We start from the raw sequence: 20,225 nt of genomic DNA on the forward strand, positions 1-20,225 counted from the left end.
TTGACTGAGCCAAATAAATGGTCATCTCTATCCATGTCTTTTTTTTTTTTTGATAACACATTTTATTACATTTTATGCAATAATACAACAACTTTCAAACTACAACCGTAAAAGTTTGCATACAGGTGGAAGAGCAGCACGAGAGGACATAATTGAGTAGATAGAAGTGTAAGCAACCAGAGGGGGACACACGCAATAAGGTTTATTAGCAGTGAATACAACGAGCAGTTTCAAGTCCTGGTGTTACTCGAGTCGCCCCAACGGTTGGTATTGACATATACAGTTTAGCAGGGTTACATGATAGTGCACGATAATCATATTGCATCAGTGTCATACTGTCGGTTCCCATTTTCCCCAGATCTTGTCTGCTTTGGCCGGGCAACCTCGAGCTTGATAGACTCGGCGTTCCATTAGGATGGCAGTATCTACATCTGTTTCCCAATGATCATATTTCGGGGTGTTTTCAGAGCCCCACAACTGCGCAATGTTCCTTTTGGCAATTCCTGTGGCAGTCAAGACAAGTAGTTTTTCAAAGCGTGACAGTTCCACTGTGCCATCAATGCCCAAAAGGAGGAGTTTAGGGTCTGTCGGGATTGGGCGACATAAGACTTTAAAAAGCCTCACACTACATTTATGCCAGAAGCGTTGAATACGTGTGCACTGCCAGAGAATGTGATAGAAGGATCCCTCTTCTTGTTTGCAGCGTAGGCATCTGGGGTTGGTCGCTCTGCCCCAGTTATACAGGGCTAATCGGGGATAATATATCCTATGAAGTATCTTAAGTTGAACCAGTCTGATCTGAGCAGAGATTGCACATTCTCTAGGATACATTAGAGTCGCAATCCAGTCTTCAGGTTCTATAGGGCCAATATCATTTTCCCATTTTGTCTTTAGAGACAGTAGTTCCTTCGTGGCAAAAGAGGAAATAGCGTTGTACATGGTAGACATGACTTTATTAGTTACCCTGTCAATAACTATATTCCTTTGTATAGGCGTGCATTCCGGCATATCTGCCAGCTGGGCCCCATGTACCGTGATTGCGTGCTGTAACTGTCCGTAGTGATAGTATTCAGACTTAGGGAGGTTGTGTGCTGCAACAAGCTCGGGAAACGGTATCAGTCGATCATTCACGATTATCTGCTGTATTAGCTGTATCCCAGTTTGGCCACTTCGGGAGATTGCATAAGTTTGGGAGGTGAGCGTTGTCACAGATGGGTTGGACTGGGGTGATTTTATTGTCCCAGCCTAAGTGTTTGTGTACTTCTCTCCATACCAGAGCTATGTGTGTTGCTATCGTGCATTCTGATGAACGGGTCTGTTTGCAATAAAGGCTTTCGATCGGGGACATTCTTCTTCTGTGCCAACAACAAGGCTCTATTCATCTCCGGGGTGTCGCTGGACATAACTTCACTTTCGATTTCGATCATTTTCTCGCGATGCTCCCTCTTCTTGTGGGATGTCCGAGATATGATTTCTCCGCGTAGGACCGGCTTGTACGCTTCCCATAGTGTGCTGGGATTATCAACTGAATCTGCATTAAGTTCAAAGTAGTTGGCAGTGGCCGTCTCCAGCAGTTCTTGGAATTCCGGGAAGCCCAAGTAACAGGAGTTCAGCCTCCATGAAGGGGGCGGTTGTGGTCTCTCTGTTTCCAGTTCTAGCAACAATGGGGAGTGATCAGAGATTCCTCGTGGAAGGAAGGATGCATTGCTTATTTTATGACTGATTTGGTTTGGTAAGAAGAAGTAGTCTATTTGAGACATCGAGGCATGGGCTCCCGAGTGGAAAGAGTATTGTCGAGACTCAGCATGTAGGGCCCTCCATGCGTCACATAGGCCTAGTGCTGACGCAAAGGAAGCCAATTTGGTCGTGATGGAGGGGTAACTGGCTCTCAGGTGTGTGCGATCAAGGTTATTATCCATGACCTTGTTAAAGTCCCCCCCCCCAACACCCAGGTATCTGCCGGTCTAGCTGCCAGGATGGGGAAAATTTCATTTAGCAGGTCATTGAGGAGGGTTGGCGGGGAGTATACTGCCATGATTGCTAGTGTTTGGTTCCAAAGAGATGCTTGAATATATACGAATTGGCCTCCTCTGTCTTGTATGGTATGGGTGATCACCAGCGGAAGCCTTTTGTGAATTAGGATGAGCACCCCTCTTGCCCCCATGGAGAAGCCAGCATGTACCGCGGTGCGGTAGTTTGATCTTTGGAAGAATTTGCATACATTTCCAGCTAGATGCGTTTCGGTCAGAAGGACTATATCTGGGGAATGTCTATTTAGATGTTGGAGAACCAGCCGCCTCTTGATGCTGGCTCCAAGCCCATTCACATTCCAAGCCAGAAGTTTGAGCTTCCTTTGGGATGGGGCGGTCTCAGCTGCCATTGACTGTTTGGGATTTACTTTCGCAGATGTGTGTCCCCGGTTGCACACTCGGAGGTCCCATCGCGTTTGCTCCACTCTGCATGCTCATCAAGTCTTTGTATGCTAAACATAGAATACATACATAGAATCCAACTCCCCCCTCCCCATACTCCATCCCCAACTGAAGCATCTGTCGTCCCAGTGTTAACTTCTCAACAATTTAACTGATTTCTACATCTGGTTGCCCTGAGTCTATCCGGATCTAGAGTACCAGTATGCCAGGTGGTGTGGCACAGAAAGAATCTCAGGGCCGGGAAGCGGAGCTCTGCTTTACGTTGCTTTGGGTGCTCTTTACGTCCAGGGGGGGGCAACCCGTGACCGCCAGCCGGATTTCTTTTTGTTTCTACGTTTGCAGTGTGTAGCATAGCACCTATGCGGTACATTGGTGGTGGTCTGGATGACTGTAGTAGTGTCATTGTTTTTAGGCCTCAGCATTCTGTGGGTTCACCATCTGTTGTTGCGGTTGTGGATCCATATCAGGTGGTCTCTCTGGATGTGGTCTGTTCCGTTCTCCTCTCCCTCTTCCCACTGTGCTCCAATCGCCGTCTATGTGCCTTTCAGCCCAACTCCACGCCTCTCTAGGATCAGTGAAGTGCACCGTTGCATTCTTATGAAATATTTTAAGTTGGGCAGGAAAGATTAGACCGTATTTTACACCCATTGATTGCAGGCGTTTCTTAAGGGGATCAAAAGTGGCGTGCTTTCTGTACTTCTCTGGTGAAGTCAGGGAAGAAAGCAATTCTGGAACCATTGTACGTAACTGTTCCCTTAGACCTCACTAATTGCAGAACTGTATCTCTATCTCTATAGTTTAGGAACCTTGCGATGACTGTACGCGGCGGTGCCCCTGGTGCGATCTTGCCTGTGGGGATGCAGTGGGCTCGCTCAATAGAAAAAAACTTGGAGAAGGACTGTGAATGGTATATGTCCGCGAGCCAACCCTCAAGGAATAGCTCCATGCAATCTCCTTCTGCTTTTTCTGGAAGACAGAGTATGCGGACGTTGTTGTATCTCGATCTACCCTCACTGTCATCTGCTCTTTATTCCAGGAGCGTTATGCGTGCCAGCATGCCAGATATCTGACGATTCACCCCGCGAAGATTGTCCTCTGTTTCCGAGATCCGCATCTCCGCCTCCCTGGTGCGTGAGGTCAGCTTCTGCATGTCATGCCTTAGTAGGGATACATCTGCACCTATACTGTCGATCTTCTTCTCCATGGAAGTTCTTGAGCTGCCAATGGCACTCATGATGTCCCTGAGGGAGATGTTCTCCTCCATGCAGTCAGTGTCTTGTTGCGACGGCCTCTCCGGGGAGCGAGACATTGGTGTGGACATGTATTGTTCAATCCTGCTTTGCGTGGAGGTCTTCCTGGGTTTATCTTTCCCCATTTCTGGTATTCTGGTGGGGTGACTACGAAGGTCCAGGTTACTTTTGGAGGAATATGCCTGGTGGAGGGCAGAGGAGCAGGAGTTATTGGAGGGGGGAGGGAGGGGGGAAGAAGGGGGGGTTTCCAGGTATGGCCACCTCGTATCTTTAGTGCCGTGAGCTGTGGTAGTTGCCGCTGTGGTGTATCAGTGCAACTTCAAGGGAAGGAATGTCTCCAGGCCGAAGGCCCTCGTCTGAATACGTGTGGAGGAGAAGCCCACTGTTATATCTGAGCCGGCCGTAGGTCCAGAAAACCGTACACTGTGTTTGTATGGGTGGTGCACCTAGTGCCGCTCGTATTGTGGTGGATATGCCCTTAGAGCGCGCACTAGGAGGAGGGTAGCGGTAGTTCATGCAGGTCTGGGCCTAGAGGATTATCGGCAACAGTTCGCCACAGGCGGCGGAGGGACTCAGACGGCGTCCGCGCAGGGCCCGGCTGATGCAGTGTGATGGTTTCACTTCTTTATACTGCGGCTAGAGTAGCGTAGAGTCGTACGTTGTGGCTTGCTATTATTTCTCTCAGCGGTGGTACCCCTGCGGGCTATAGAGCTGATCTCGGGTTGTACTACACCTATGCTGGAGGCCGGAAAACTTGGCGTAGTACAGTGAGTCCGCCCGGAGTACAGTATGTGGTGATATGGAGCCTGGGGATGGCGCCCAGGGGAGCCGACTCCAATCACACGTCCCCCCTGCTCCTTAACGCCAATTTGGTCCACCACTATCCAGCCGGGGAAGTGGGAAGAGTCTGCTCACAGAGGACTTCAGGTGCTCAGCGTCATGCGGGGCACCCGTAGCGCCGCCGCAGCTCTCTGCGATCCGATGGGATTGCCTTCCCTCTCTTGCTGCAGCCTCCAGTGGGCCACGGGCATGGCAGCGGTGGAAGGCAGCCACTCCGTGCGGTCGCAGTCGTGGATGGACGATGGGAAGCCCACGGTCTCCTGCCGGGGCACCTCAGCTCCGCGCCACCGCGCACGGGCGCGCTGTTGGGTAGGGAGTTCTTCAGACTCTGGGAGAAGCGTCGGGCGGGAAGCGGGAGGACCCCGCAGGGGTCCGCTCAGCTCCAGCCGAACAGGGAATGTCGCCGGAGTCAGCACATGCGCCGCTGCTCGTAGTTCCACATCCGTCGCAGGTGCTCTCCCACCTCGGGGGCGTTGCGGTACCATAGGCTGGGCACGCTAGTGGGATACGGTACCCGCCGCGGGTCCGCGATGTGCAGTGGCCATTTTGTTGGTCGAACGGCGCTTGGAGCCGCCGCTTGCAAAGCTCTCCAAAGCACGTTTCAGAGCACCGATTTCCTCTGGGAACGGACGTGGAGGTGCCGTGCCGGTTCCCACAACAGGCGGCAGTTCAGGTGCACACTTGCGAACGAAAGAAAGGCAGGATTCTTACAGGATTTAGCTGGCGGCATGGGAGCAGTTCGGGCTCACGTCTTCATCAGCCACCTGCTGGCCACGCCCCCCCCTCTCTATCGATGTCTTTAAATCCTACATAAGACTTACATGTTGCTGCCTGGACATAAGAAGAACCATCACACTACACACACATGAAACAATATTACCACAATATTATTGAGACATTAGCTATGATTTGAAAACAGAGCAAGTTACAAATATAGCAATACCAACCAAATTTCATGCGGATATATTCATAAGGATCTTCCTGCCAAAGCTCTTCATCATCATCTTTGTAGCACATCAAAGGAAAAACAACTTCCTCTGATATACCCTAAAAGGAAAGAAATAATCAAATCAGAAACACAAACTACACAATACAAAGCTTTTTTCTCTCGTTTTGTTTGGACCCATTTTATTATTTACCTTTTACATACCAAGATAGGAGCACTTTGCTTAACATGCAAGATAAAAGATCCCCAGACGCACAAGCACTACAGGAAGAAAATAAACGTCCCCCTCCTCCTAACCCGCCACAATTGCCTGAAGTCCAACCTGGGTTTCGTATCTGTAAGTGTGCACCCTAGCCCTGTCCATAAGATATATGCAACAAGTAGGACTGAGCCAGCTCAGCTCAGGGTTGGCTGGCCTCTTATGTGGAGTGCCAAAGGGATACCTAGTATACCCCTTCTCTCTGCTCATGTGACATTTTAGTCACATAGAATCTCCTAGTTATGGCTGGTGGCAATGGACTTGTTCTGAAAAATATTGTGTCATTTTTATACCACAGGCTGTGTTCATAGCATCAGTAGTGCACAATAGGGGCACCAAAGTACCAACTTCGAGTCTCCCTTCTTTTTTCAGCATTACTAGCGTGGTTGTTCTCTGTTAGCCCTTCTTCTACCATTCTGGGAGGAGGAGGTCAGTGAGTGTGTTTTGCCTTTGGCAGGAACCCTTGGGTGTCCTCACTGTTATATGAGGATGCATGCGGTGACCCTGTTGGAGACTGCACCAGTCTTGTCCTCTTGGCAATAGGTAACCCAACCTTTGGTATAAGTCTGTACTACACAAGTTGGTAGAGAGTCTGAGCAGCCAGGCTTATCTCAAGAGGGGTCAATGTGAGCTGTAGGGTTGCAACAGAGTTTCACAGTGACACGTCTCCAAATAACACTTACACTCAAGGTTTCTTGATTAAACAACTATTTATTAATTTAACAGTCAGTTCAGTAAGCCTTCTTTAGAAGGGAGCAAATATGCAACACTTAAATATACACACTCTCAGTTTCAATAAATCAGTAAATGCCCTTTTGGGATGGCACACAGACACTTACTCCACCCTGAGGTGACTTCAATAACTAGGACACTGTGGACATTGATATATCACTGGTACATTTACAGCAATACTCAGTTCAGTGCCAAAAAGAAAAGGGCTAGGGAAGGAAACAATGGTTAACAAGTTTCTCACACAGGTAAGCACTTTAGAACACCCAATACCCCCCACCACCTCCCACCCAATACAATGTAGATTAACCCTTTCTCGGCTATGCAAGTAAAGAATGTATGACTTGAAGAGTCTTCAGGGAGTCAGGACAGCCAATGTTAATTGAGCAAAGTCTAGGGGAGCTGAGACACTTCTTGAAGTTAAGTAAAAAGTCTTGCACAATGTTATAGAGTTTTGTAGAACATGAAATCCCTTGTTGGGCCACAAGCTGGAAGGCTTGTCGAGGGCAATGCTGCAAGAAACTCTGCAAAAGGCAGCAAATGCAAGTCTCAACTGAGAGAAGGCAAGCTACACAGCAAGAGGCAAGTACCCCTTTGTTCACAGTACCTTAGGTCTGAAGAAATTGGTTCCAGCTGGCTTCTGTTCCTGTTGTATGGCAGATCCTGTTGTTCCTGGGCCTCAGTCATGGGTACAAAAAGGAAGACGTCTGGGGACTCCTGCACTACGATTCGAAGGTCGGAGGCAGCAATGGGAAAAGTTCAGATCAGCGCAGTGTTTAATTTGTAAAAAAATAAGTGCCAGTGCCCAAAAAATATTAGCCCCATAATGCCGGGTGCGGGGCAGCCCTCAGTGTGGGCGCGCCGCCCTCGGTGCAGCCGCACCGTCCGTGCCAGTTCAGTGCTAGACCTACCTAGATCGGCCCACCACCAGCCCATCACACTGCTGCTGCTCCATGTCACATGTTTGGCACTGTTGCAACTGCTGGAACAGGCTGGTAGTAAATACGCAACTAAGACATGCTCCTCCTGTAACTGCGCCTCGATGCCCCCGGGCTGTGTGAGCACTTTAATAATGCAAATAAATAAAAAAGCATTCTGTTTCAGTCACTGTGGCACTGTATTTGTCTCTACCCCTTCTTCCCCATCTGACAGTCTGTTAAAGTACACCAAGTATTGTTAATCGGTTACCTCAAGGAAGAGCACCCTCCCCTCAGCCCGTTCTTCAGTCACCTCATCCAGGTGTTTTGTGTAATCAATTTACTCTCAAGCCCTTATCAGTCATCGCATCTCATTAATGCATCCCCCTTCACCCTTCCTTCAAGCATGATTTTGTATAACTTGGAAAAAGTCATTTCTGCAAGACTTTGTTGTGAAATCAACGGCCTGTGCTACTTCTGCTTTAGGTCCTCTTTCCACCTTAACACAAATTAAAAAACGAAATATGTTTTGTCACCCAATATTCAGGAGCCAGAGGAGAATGCATATTCGGATATCTCCTTCCCACTGACATGTTCTTGACATACTTCACTAAACTGCGGGGTGTAACAGACACCCACCTCCCTATCTGAGGATTCCTATCTAAGGATTGCATGTGCTCTCATTCGGAGCACATGCTCGGAGCGTATTGTACCCAGGTTAAGGGGCCACATCTGGTGTATAAACCACACATCAGGATAGAATACATGCGCTGGAATTATGTTAAAAAATGACAGCAAAAGACGGTTGAGAATTATACACGAATACTCAAATAGTGCTTTTATTTATGACGACAAATTAGTGGGCGCGTGCACCATGTTTATCCCTGTCTAGTTTCTATGTGTGTATCTTTAAGCCTGAAATGGCATTTCAGAAGTTCGTCTTTGCATGGGCTTTTCTCGCGAACTGCAGCCGGTTCGGCCCAATACATGCACCGTTCCGGGTCCCCTCGCTGAAGCTCATTTGTGAACTAATGAGGCCGATAACATTAAAAGGAAGAACAGAAACACCCAGGCAAAAATTCACAGTTCATGTTTCGCTTAGATGAATGCTATCCAGGGTCGGACTGGGGCATACAATTGTCTCGAGTCGGGCTTGGCACCAATGAAAAAGTGGCCAAAGTTGAAAACGGCAATTCATTCCTTTTGTGACAGACACTCCTGGGCTTTGCCCTGCCTGCCTCAGTCACTTAGGCTACCTTCCGTGGGGCCACCATCGCCACGACCATGCTGAGCCTGATGACGACAAAAAGCTGTGCGGCGCAGCAGCCCCACGGAAGGTAAGATTTTAAAAGAAAAAACGTATATTTGGGCGGCTGGGGCCCATCACTTTCGAAGTGATGGGCCATAGCCGCCACTCAAAAGAAGTCCTTTCTTTTAAAACCTACCTTCCGTGGGGTGGGGCCCCGGCCACTGGCCCCAGGGAAGGTCAGGTTTTCAAAGAAAAAAGTAAAAAACATTGGGCACAATCCACAGGCCTGACCACCCGTGGCAGAGTCATCCGACTCAGTCAGCTGCAGCCGGCAGCCCCTGGTCACAGAAATTAGCCTGGGCTTGGCATTGACTGCAGTCAGCAGCACACTGCACACAGGTCACACAGACAGAAGCCTGGGCATGGACGGGCCCCTGGTGGGGTTCTGACTCCTGGGCAGTCAGGACAGCGCCAGGGGACCGTGACGCCACCCGGGCCCCAACCTGGGCCTTCCTTGCTTGATCACTTGACTGTGACAGGCTCAGACTGCACCGCACGCAACAACAAGTGACTTACCTGCTTTGCCGGCTGGGACTTGGTCTCCTGTCAGGGCCTCAGGCTGGGGGGGGGGCAGGTGCGCACACTGGCATCCGCACAAATGAAAAAGCAGGAAGAGGGGGCCCCAGGAAGCAACTAGGCCGCACCATGCAGTGCAGCAGGGCAGGCTCTCTCTCTCACAAGTCAGGACCGACGACGCCACGTCTCGACACCTTCACTTCACAGTAACTCGTGAAATGAAGGTGGCTCCGTGCTGCCTCCTGTGGCAACAACAACGCGTCACCATATAATTTCACTGGCTCAGAAGAACAGCCAATGAAAACTGCACATTCTGTGTTACTATACAGAATGCATCAAATAGTGCATAGTAACAAAAGAATGGTAGTTTTCAATGGCTGTTGTTTGTAACAGTTTGTTGTTCATTGCTATTGCTGGCCCCTCCCAGGACCAGCCAGCCTTGGCCTGCAACCTGCAAGCACGAGAGAGATCGAGATCAGAATGACAAATCCCAATGATTTATAATCGGAGCAAAGCGAAGCGGAAGAACAAACAAAGCAATTGCGCATGCTCTGGCCCTGCACGAGTTCCGGTGCCCAAAAAAGAGTGCCGGTGTTGGGCACCGGCAACCACCCCCACAAATTAAGCACTGGATCAGCGGCAATTCGGATTAACAGCTTCTCGCGAATAGCACCACTGTGGTTCTTGGACACCTTGTGGACTTTCCTTGCTTCTGGGGTCCAGCACTCTGTTGAGGTGGCTCAGACTTGTTCAGCCCTGCTTCGAGGGAGTCCCGAGGATCTTCCCGGAGCTCGGGTCCGGCTTAAAAAAACGATGCACTCTATTCTGGTGTTCCTCTGTCTGGCACTCGGTTCAGCAGCATCAATGGAAGTACAGCCAGCAACGAGAGGATTTCCAGAGGAGTTTGTCTTGGGGTCGATTGGTCCCATCAACCCAAGGGGAGAAGTTGCCCTTTGCATGGCTACTCTAGTCAAGGCGAATTCGGAGCTTCAGCACTGCAGCAGGGCTTCACAGGGCAAACCAACAGTACAGGAGTTGCAGCAAGCTTCTCTTCCAATTTCTTCTTTGGATTCCTTCGTCCATTGGTCGACTCTCCCTTCCATGCAAAAGACCTCGCCTTTTATGCAAGTCTCTCCCATTAATTTGCAGCCTAGCTGTCACTCACACAGCAGTGTGCTGTCCTCCAAGTACAGCCAGGCGGCCAATCACCTTTGGGTGCATTCCTGTAACCAAGGAGACTAAGCACAGGGAGTTTCGAGAACCTCCCTTGCTTCCTGCCCTGCCATAAACACTGGAGCCAGAGGCGGGATTCAGTAGTGAACCCCGCCAAAGACAAAACGAACAAAGGGACCAAACCTAGTGTGGCGCGTAGAGTAAATCTTAAGAAGGACCTTTCCAACAAGAAATGGCAAAAAAAGACAATCAGGGTAATTTTGACAAAATGGGCACCCATGGGTGCTATACTGCAGCTGTGAATGCAGCCCGCGGTAAAAACACACAATGGTAGGAAAAAGTAAACCACTGCCACCAGCCATTAATTGTAGAAAGTGTTACATAAAAATGTTACATGAGAAAGACAAGGGGGACACTAAGTAACCCCTCCAGCACTATATGTAGGATAGTGGTTGCTGGGTCTACAAAGTTACAAAAGGTAAGTAAAGTCAATTTCACTTTACTGCTCTTGGAAACAGTAGTTTAACCAAGAGAAGGTATTTAAACCTTTGGGAAATCTGAAAGACTTCCCTGTGTCACTGCACTGAAGCTGCTGTGTGTCACAATATAAAAAGATGCCGCCTCTGGAGTTTGTCAGACTCCAAAACCAAAAGAAACACAGTGTTCAAATCAAACAAAAATACATGAGAGAGTAGGAAAAAGGTCTCACTCTCTCCGGGATAAAAATTAAAAGTCCTAAAGTCCAGCAAAAGAGCAGGGGGTCTCTAAGATAAAAGGGAATTGGCACATTTCTGAGAATTCTCCCTAACACCCACCTAGGCTCCAGAGTGTCTGGGCAAGCAGGAAGTGGGGGAGGAGTTGTTACCCCCCTGTTCCTGGTCTGCCAGAGAGCTTGAATAGAACCAGCTCCCACTGGGGGTCTGGCTGTCCTTATTGGACAACCAAACACCCCTATCTGTAAATTGCTGAGAGAAATTGCAGATGAGTGTGTGCTGGAACTGTATAAAAGGTGAGGCTTCTAGAGTGTAAAGGAAGTTGACCACTGGAAGCTGAAGTAACCGAAGATGACGACCAGAGACGCCTGCAGACCCTTTGCAACACTGAAGTGACCACTGCCCTCCTGGCCCTGTTTTTTATGCGACAGAGCAGCTCTGAAGAGGAGGTCTCATTCCATTTGGCTGGTGGGAACAAGCAGTCCCAAGACATACTTTGATTTGAGCCATCTCCCGAGGTCCTGTGGGTTTCCAGAGCTGGGGAACCCAAATACCTGGAGACCTGCTGCCCATTTCGAGTGCATTGACGTGAAAATGCTGAATATGTCCAAATCTTTGCTGAGACATGCAGGACACTCCAGAGATCCGATCCAACTCGCCCAGACCCCCTTATCTGAGTGTGGGACTGCAGGAAGCTAAGAAGATTGACCGGGCAAATAGTGTCTGTTGTTGGTGCTGCAGAAAAGGCCCAAAACCGCAGAGTGAACCAAGAAGTCGCTGAAAATCATGCCCCAGGTCCTCCCTCGAGACTGCTGCTGAGAGATCCCATCCATTGTCCTGCCTTCAGTCATCAGACCAAGGAATCCGGAGGTTGGGACCACAGCTGCAACATCACAGAGCATCAAGCACAAACATTTCCTTCCAACAAAAGGTACTGTGGGGAAAAATGTATTGCTTACCTGATTCAAAAAAGTCGTGCCAGAACACTGGGGTGCACGCAGAGGAGTGCAGGGCCAAATCCCTCCTACTTCCGAATCAAGACGCGGCTTGTGTCCCTTTAGCGCAGAGGTCTTCAATCTGCCTGGGGGGCGTGTGATGCCTGGCAGAAGACGAAAAGGTAACGCTTTTTTTTTTCCCCCTGCCGCACTGAACTGAGCATGTGCAATGGGGAGCCACTGGCTCCCATGCACATGCTCAGCCAGTGTGATGTGGTGGGGGCGTGGCCATGAAACAGGAAATAAATGCAGCCTGGACGCGTGCTTTCCTGCATTTAGAGTCCTCTCAGCCGGCGACAAAGGCGACTGGAAGAAAACAGGTAACACCAAGGGCTCGTTGAGGTGGAAGTCCGACGGCACCTTAGGCATGAAGGAGGGGTGCGTCCTCAGCACTATCCTCGTCTTGAGAAATGTCAGATACAGAGGTTTACAGGAGAGGGCCCGGATCTCTCCCACTCGTCATGCAAAGGTGATGGCCACGAGAAACGCTGTCTTCCACGATAGGAATTTCAGTGGCACCGAATGCAGAGGTTCGAATGGAGGCCCCATTATCCTGGTCAGCACCACATTGAGCTCCCACGCTGGGGCCGGGGCCTTCACCGGCAGGAACGAGCGGAACAGTCCTTTCATGAACTCCTTCACCAGGCGGTGAGACCACAGCGACGACCGCCCCAGAGTTCTGGTGTAGCGGGAGATAGCCGCCAGATGAATTTTGATGGGGGCATGCGCCAGCCCCACCTTGGCTAGCGACAGCAGGTACGGCAGCACTTGAGGGGCCATAATCCGTACAGGGTTGATCTTCTGTGCACAGCACCAGACAGAGTACCTCTTCCATTTATGTCCATAGCACTTAAGAGTCTGGCCCTGGCCCTGGCATGCACCTCCTTGCAGTCTGCCGGGATATAGTAGCCTCCAAACTCTAGTGCTGCAGGAGCCAGGCCTGTCAGTTCAGCGATCCTGGGTCGTGATGGATGATCGCGCCACCTTCCCTGGCGAGAAGATCTGTGTCCGTCGGCAGCTTGACTGGAGGGGACGCTGACATGTCCAGAAGGTCCGGGAACCATATCTGCCTCGGCCACACCAGTGTGACGAGTATCATCCTGCACCGGGACCGGCTGAGTTGACTGATGAGTCGCAGAAGCAACGGCAATGGCGGTAATGCATAGAGAAACAGGCCGTCCCAGGGGAAGGAGAATGCATCCCCCAACCTCCTCGGCAGGGGAAACCTGCTGGAGAACCTCCGGCACTTGGTGTTCGTCGCCGTCGTGAACAGATCGATCTGGGGGTTGCACCATTTTTGGAATAGGAGAACTACTTGATCTTGTCGAAGCTCCCACTCGTGGCAAGAGCGCAGCTCCCTGCTGAGTGAGTTGGCGACAGTGTTCTTCACTCCTGCCAGGTGAAAGGGTATCAGGAACATCCCTTAGGCACCAGCCCAGTGCCACAGATCATGCGCTTCCTTGGTGAGAGCCAGGGATCTGGTGCCCCCCCGCTTCCAGATGTAGAACATCGTGGTGGGGTTGTCAGTGAAGACCCGTACCACTTACAGAAGGAAGGACCTGAGGGCCAAGAACACGACTCGGAGCTCCAGGACGTTGATGTGCAGCAACCTCTCCTCCGGGAGTAAGAGTCCTCTTGCGTGGAGCTCTCCAGAGTGCGCACCCCATCCCTCCAGGGAGGCGTCCGTCATCCCCGTTTCCTGATGTGCTTGGGTCTTGAAGTCAATGCCTGCAGCGAGATGCATGCGGGTGCTCCACCACCGGAACGCTTGTCGGAAAGTTTCCTTGAGGGAGATCTTGTCTTCCAAGATTCCCGCCACCTGTATCCAACGGGCGTCGAGGAACTCCTGCAGCGGCTGCATCCGCAACCTGCACAGATGCACGAGGTAAATGCATGATGACATCATGCTGAGCAGGGACTTGAGGGACCTCACCCTGGCAACTTCCATGGTCAACAGCCATTGTACCTTGCCCAGGATGGCTTTGATCCTCTCCTCTGAAGGCAAAGCCAGCCGCGCCACCGTGTTGAGCCTGGCTCCCAGGAACAGGGCGTCCTGTGATGGCACCAAGCAGGACTTTGCATAGTTTATCAAGAACCCCAGTTCCGTGAGCAGGAGGGCGGTCCTCACTGTGTGGTCGACGGCGAGTTCTCTTGACTTCGCTCAGATGAGCCAATCGTCCAGATAGGGGTAGACGTGGATCCCCTGGAGGCGCAGCCGCGCCGCCACTGGTGCCAGGCACTTGGTGAAGGCCCTTGGTGCCGACTTCAAACTGAAGGGCAGTGCCTTGAATTGATAGTGCCGTCCCTGGACCACGAAGCGCAGAAACGTTTGATGTCCTTTGTGTATGGGGATGTGGAAGTATGCATCCTCCAGGTCCAGCGACGTCCAGCTGAAGGGTGACCCATTTGGAATTTTTGAGATTTTCTGTATTTGTTGAGGCGGCAGAGGTCTAAGATGGGTTGCCAGCCTCCAGTCTTCTTTCAGACGAGGAAGTACCACGAGTATACTCCGGAGCCCCGGAGTCTCTTCGGGACAAGCTCTATCGCGCCCTTTTCCAGCAATGCTTGTACCTCCAGAAGTAGCTGTGGAATGTGGTTTTCTTTCCCGGCCACCGGTGGAAAGTGTGGGCACTTCCTTTGGAACTCCAGAGTGTGCCCGTGGGCCAAGGCATCCAGCCCCCAACAGTCGGTGGAGATTGATTTCCACACGCTGACAAAGTTCGGCAGCCGGCCTACCACCAGGATACTCGGGTGGGGGCCGACGTCACGGCCGGTTCAATCCTGCTTCATTGAGGCCTTGCCACCTTGGGCCCTTTGGCGACGACGACGATGACCACTGGCCCTGCTGCGGCCTCTGTAGGCTTCCTGTGACGAAGAGCAGGGCGCTTGATGGTACGATGAAGAGCTGCCGTCAAATCATTTGGAGGCACCCTGAGACTTGTCTCCAGAGGTCCGAAAGGATGGCCGTTGTGGATGCAGCGTGCCCAAGGCACGGGCCGTCTCGGTGTCTGCCTTCATGGCCTGCAGTGACTCGTCCACCGCCTTACCAAACAGGTTGTACCCGTCGAAGGGCATGTCCAATACCCTGGTCTGTACGTCCTGATGGAAGTCGGTGGCCCTGAGCCAACCGCGCCGACAAAGGCAATGTCATGATTCCTACCCCCGGGCATCCGGACCAGGTCCATCTGTCCCGGGAGCAGGCATCCAGATACTTGGGAAAAACCCAGCAGCCCCGGCTAGGCGTTATCTGGGTACAGTCCTGGCGCCGTAGGCGCCAGGCTCATAAAAGGGATCAGTCCTGGCACCATAGGCGCCAGGCTCATTTGCTTTCACTTACCTCATGCAGACCATGCTGCTCAGCATTCAAGCCAATGTGAAGTCTGAAGGGGGACTACTTTATTTCAGGGACTATTTTCTTACTCGGGTGTGGTCTTGGGAACTTCTTTCCTGGGACTACTTTGAAGGCTATTTAAACCACGCCCGAAGAGCAGCTCACGCTTTGCGTTATTCGGCATCCTGCAGCGTAACGCTAACCGTGCCTGCAAGCCAGCATCCAGTCTTCTGTCACGCCCGCCTCGAGTCTCAAGCTCTTAGAAAAAAGGGGGAAGAAGGAAAAAGGTTAGAACAAGAACAATACTTAATTCCTCACCTGATTCTGGATCCACGCGCCTTCCAATAGGAAGAAAGATGTTATTTGATGCGCGTCGCATCGCCTGCTGCAGCGCCGCGCTATACTCACCAGCCTTCACAGCACCTCCATGATCCACCTCTGTCTTCATCATTTCTTCGCCAAACTCCGGCACCTAAGGGGAATAAAAGAACAGCAAGGTGAGCCGAGAGAATAAATAAGGCAATATTAGTCACCACAATAGACTTACCTGATTTTACCGCCAGAGGCATTCCTCATCTCCACGGGCCGGCACAGCCTCCGTTCATCTTCGCCGAACTCCGGCACCTAAGGGGAACAAAAGGACAGCCAGGTGAGCCGAAAGAACAAACCAAGGGAATCTCTTTCACCATAATAGACTTTCCCGATTTTACCGCCGGAGGTATTATTCCTAAAAACGCCATAATTTCTGACTCTACACCTGTAATAAGGGAGAAAGCAACAGATTACATAAAGGTGTCATTTGCCGAACAGTGTTGGATAATATAGACTCTTACCTGAACTTTACCAGCCGCACGAGGCAATCTTCTCTAGGGTCAAGCTGCAAGCTGCAAGGAATCGGACAAGAGTGAAAGTCAGACATTTTGAACTCCTACGAACTATATACTTACGGCTCCTCGCCAGGAACCTCAGAGTCAATTTTGTTCTGGAACTCCCCAATTCCTTCGGACCAGTGAAGTAACTGGTTATCCACGCGCCCCTGCATTCTACGCAGGATGGAGAGCTCATCCTTTAAAAACCTAAGGTGAGAATATAAAAGGAGACATCGGAGGGGATTAGAGGGGAGAACAGTGGGGGCCGGTGGGGGGAGGGGGGGGGGGGTTGGGATTATCACTCAAATCCACGGGTGGCTAATTCCCTTTCTCCACTTTTAGGAGAATACTTCTTCGGGTCAAGCAGACAAGATTAGGTGGGCCAGTCCAGTCTGTCATCTCTGCACTACGCGTCACGTGGATGGAAGCCGCAGCTGTCCAGTTCCGATCGACGCCCCTGTGGGAGCCAGGTGAACGTAACAGGCAAACGCAGCTGCCCATCTGGCAAAACCCAGTGTCGGCGATGTCCGTGGCTACCGTGATTGCGTGGTCCGAAGCCACCTCGCCCTTTTGTAGGATTTCAAAGACTTGCGCCCTCTTGTCGCCCGGAAGGAAGTGCAGGAGGGGGGCGATTTTAAACCACAGCTCCCTATCGTAGTGGGCCACGATAGCGAGAGCGTTGGCCGTCTTGATGGTCGTCGCTGCCGACGAGATGACCCGACATCCCATGACATCCAGCTTCTTCCCCTCGCCGTCCGGCGGGAGGTGGAAGTCGATGCCGTCGCCCCTGCTGATTTCTTCTTAGCCACGCGGAGCCCACGGAGTCCCGGGACGGCTGCGCCCTGAGGCACATCGGGGCAGAGTCTGGACCCGGTACTACTTCTCATACCGGTGTCTATTCGCAGGGGCCGTGGACGGGTTCTTCAGAAGGGACAGCCCTTCGTCCCAAATGTCGTCCAGTAGCGTGACTGAGAGTACACTCTTCCTCTTTGCCTCTCGTCATTGATGAAGGAATCCCTCCTTCTTCTGCTCTTCGGGGCATAGCAGATAGAGCATGGCGATCATGGCGTGAAACGAGCCAATTTCGTCAGGAGGGGAAGCCCGGGGAGGGGGCGATGGGAGATCTATTCCGTCGTCGCTGCTGACATCCATCTCTGTAGTCTCCGTCTCATCCCTCGGTGGAGGGGATGGAGGTGAAGGATGGAAGGGTGGGGGCGGATGGACTCGCCTCTGCTTGTTCGGAGGACTTCCCGACGGTCCAGGCGCCGCTGGATCGTCCGCCGGAGATAAGGGCAACCTTGTCCTTATCTCTGTGCACAGGGTGTGCAGTGCCAGCAAGATGTCTTCCGACCTGTCCGACGGTGGCAGCATTGGTTGCGATAGGAGCGCCGGCAGAGGCGTGGTGCCCTCCGGTTTCTCGTCAACCTGCCGTTCTTCGTCTGCTCCACCCTCGCTCTCCACCACCTCCTCGTCGGGATCCTACCCGTAGGCCCTGACCTCGTCGAACCTCTTGTCCAGGACTGCCTTGATGACAGACAGCTCGTCCTCGGAGGAGTTATCTGCTCGGCCCAGGGATTCACCGGGGTCTCTCCGATCGGTTGGAAAGACTATTCCCTCCGGGATGGCAGGGAAACTCTAGGCCTGTAGGCCGTCTCCACTGGGGTCGCCTCTGCGGGCTTCGCAAGGGACGCCACGTCTCCCCCTCAATTGAGGCCTTAGACGGGTGAATCTGGGCCTTCACGACCTTAGGCGTGTCTGAGGCCTTCACCGTGGGGGGGGGGGGTCACCGCCTTGCTCCCCCTTGGCTTTCTCTGTCGGGACCGGCCGGGGCTTCTCCTGAAGCTTACCCGGGTTCTCTGACTTCCTTTTCACAGAGCCGGAGTGTTGGCTCGTGGTCGACGGCGTCGGTGACGTTGCGTACAACCTGGCAGCCGAGGAGTCCGAACCAACGGCGCTCCCGGTGCCCACTGACTCGCAGTGCATTGCCTTCTGTTGGGCCCCTGTCGCCGGAGCGCCCTCAAAGTTCTTAGAAGACCGCTCAGACTTCTTTTCACCTGTTGCCGGGCTCTTTGCCTCCAGCCAGTCAGTGAGTCGTTTACGACAGTCCTTCATGGTCCGGACAGACATGTTCTTGCAGAACGCACAGTCCTCCACGTGCGACTTGTCGGAGTGCAGGCAGTAGAGACACCGGGAGTGCTCATCTTCCTTGAAGACGTTCTGTAGTCCACATCCTGGGCAGATCCTAAGCAGCTTGGATCTAACGGGCGTCGAGTCTCCTTTGTCCTGAGCCATGTCCAAGCGGGGTGGGCCTCAAAGATCTTCCGGAATCCTCCAAGACGAATCGGAGGAGCGTGAGGCTCAATTTGACCGAAAATATAAGAGTAAACTCTTTAAAAAAACGCAACACGCAGTAAAAGCTTGAGAGCTAAGCACGAGGACTCCAACACTTGAACGTGCGGTAAAAATCTGAAGATGGCTGCCAGAGGAGGGGCTTAGGTATAGGGCAGTCATTGGCTGGGGGCAGTATGACCAAGAGACCAGTGATTGGTTATTAATAGAAAGACAGTTCAGAAATTAAGCTGATTTTTTTCTTTACCGAGGATTCCCAGCCTGACGACGGGGAATATTCATGAGCATGTGACTCCATGCCCGACCCCATGCTGGAGAACCCAGCTTTAATTGCAATGTAAAACTCGGGGGAAAAAAAAATTAACAGCCAACTCCCACTCTAGATTTTTCTCCACATCTCAATAGGAAACAGCAGTTTTTATATTCCTTTTGATGTCACGGTTATGAAAACCTATCACTCCTGATTATTGCTTCCCTTTACTAAGCTAAACATATAATTCTATATGTTCAACAATAATGATTGGACAATCCTTTATCTAAGATCCCTCCCATAAACCATCCTCTAAAAATGTGCTACATCATCATGCTTGAATATTATTGGTAGGTTCTAAATTACTTCTGCGGTGAAAAAGGACTCTGCGGTGAAAAAGGACATGTGCTTATCGGTTAACATACGGTCACACTCTCCGTGAATTGGCGGAATAATTACATGCTTTATGTAGATGGTAAGAGAGGACAAGCATATCACCTTTGTTCTTAATTAAATAAAAACAGTCCATGTTATCTCTGCCATGATGTCGCTGAGTCTCAAGGAACACTTACGATAGGATATATTTTATTTGTATCGCGCCCATACACAAGTGTTTCAGAGCACAATTCTAATAATTGTGGTCCTCCTTATCCTCACAACAGTACCGGCACCATTCTGTTCTTGGCGCATTTATGAATACTGTTACTATGAACCATTCTGCTTTCATCATGTGCATGGTAATTATTCGTCTTTTATTAGTATCTGCATTTGTCTGTCACGCCTAGCCGATCGCTGAGACATTAATCTGCCAACTACTTATTAAATTGAATTTGAATTGATTGTTTATTTGTATAGCACATATATACGTGTTTCAAAGCGCTTCAAGGAGGGAGGGAACATGGGAGAATACAGTTACATTCTTTCAAGTCCTTGAAACAATTCAGAATGTGAAAAGTCACTATTTAATCAGCTTGGCAACAGTTCAGATAGTACAAGTGCAAGAACAATAAGGGAGGTGGGGAAGAAGGGGGGAAATGAGACAAAACAAGCGGTTACATTACTATGCCTGACAGCAATTGATGTAGTGCTGGAAAATTAACAAGAGGAGGGGGACGGGGTGAGGGTATGGAGTGAGAAGGAGAAGGTGAAGAACACAAGCAACTAATCATACTAGGACTGAAAACGCTTCAGAATAGTGCTGGAGGGGGAAATGGGAGAAGTAAGGAGTGAAGGGGGAGAGACAAACAACCTGCTATCAGAAAGGTCACGAGACAAATGATAGAGTAAGTGCTAAAAACAGTAATGGTGAGGATGAAAAGGTAGGTGGAAGAGAAAGAAAGGCAGCTA

General features: G+C 51.0%; 1 protein-coding gene across 2 annotated transcripts in view; it reads right to left on the minus strand.

Moving 5' to 3' along the window:
• IPO8 (importin 8) overlaps positions 1-20,225 on the minus strand; it is a 2,228,954-nt gene that overhangs the window by 1,396,784 nt on the left and 811,945 nt on the right. For both annotated transcript variants that reach the window (XM_069628533.1, XM_069628532.1), the window contains one exon: positions 5,470-5,569. In XM_069628533.1, coding sequence (XP_069484634.1) covers positions 5,470-5,569 — 100 coding nt within the window. The remainder of the gene's footprint in view (positions 1-5,469; positions 5,570-20,225) is intronic.

This window comes from Ambystoma mexicanum, chromosome 12, assembly GCF_040938575.1.
Source record: "Ambystoma mexicanum isolate Mex_15411 chromosome 12, UKY_AmexF1_1, whole genome shotgun sequence".
Lineage (NCBI taxonomy): Eukaryota > Metazoa > Chordata > Amphibia > Caudata > Ambystomatidae > Ambystoma > Ambystoma mexicanum.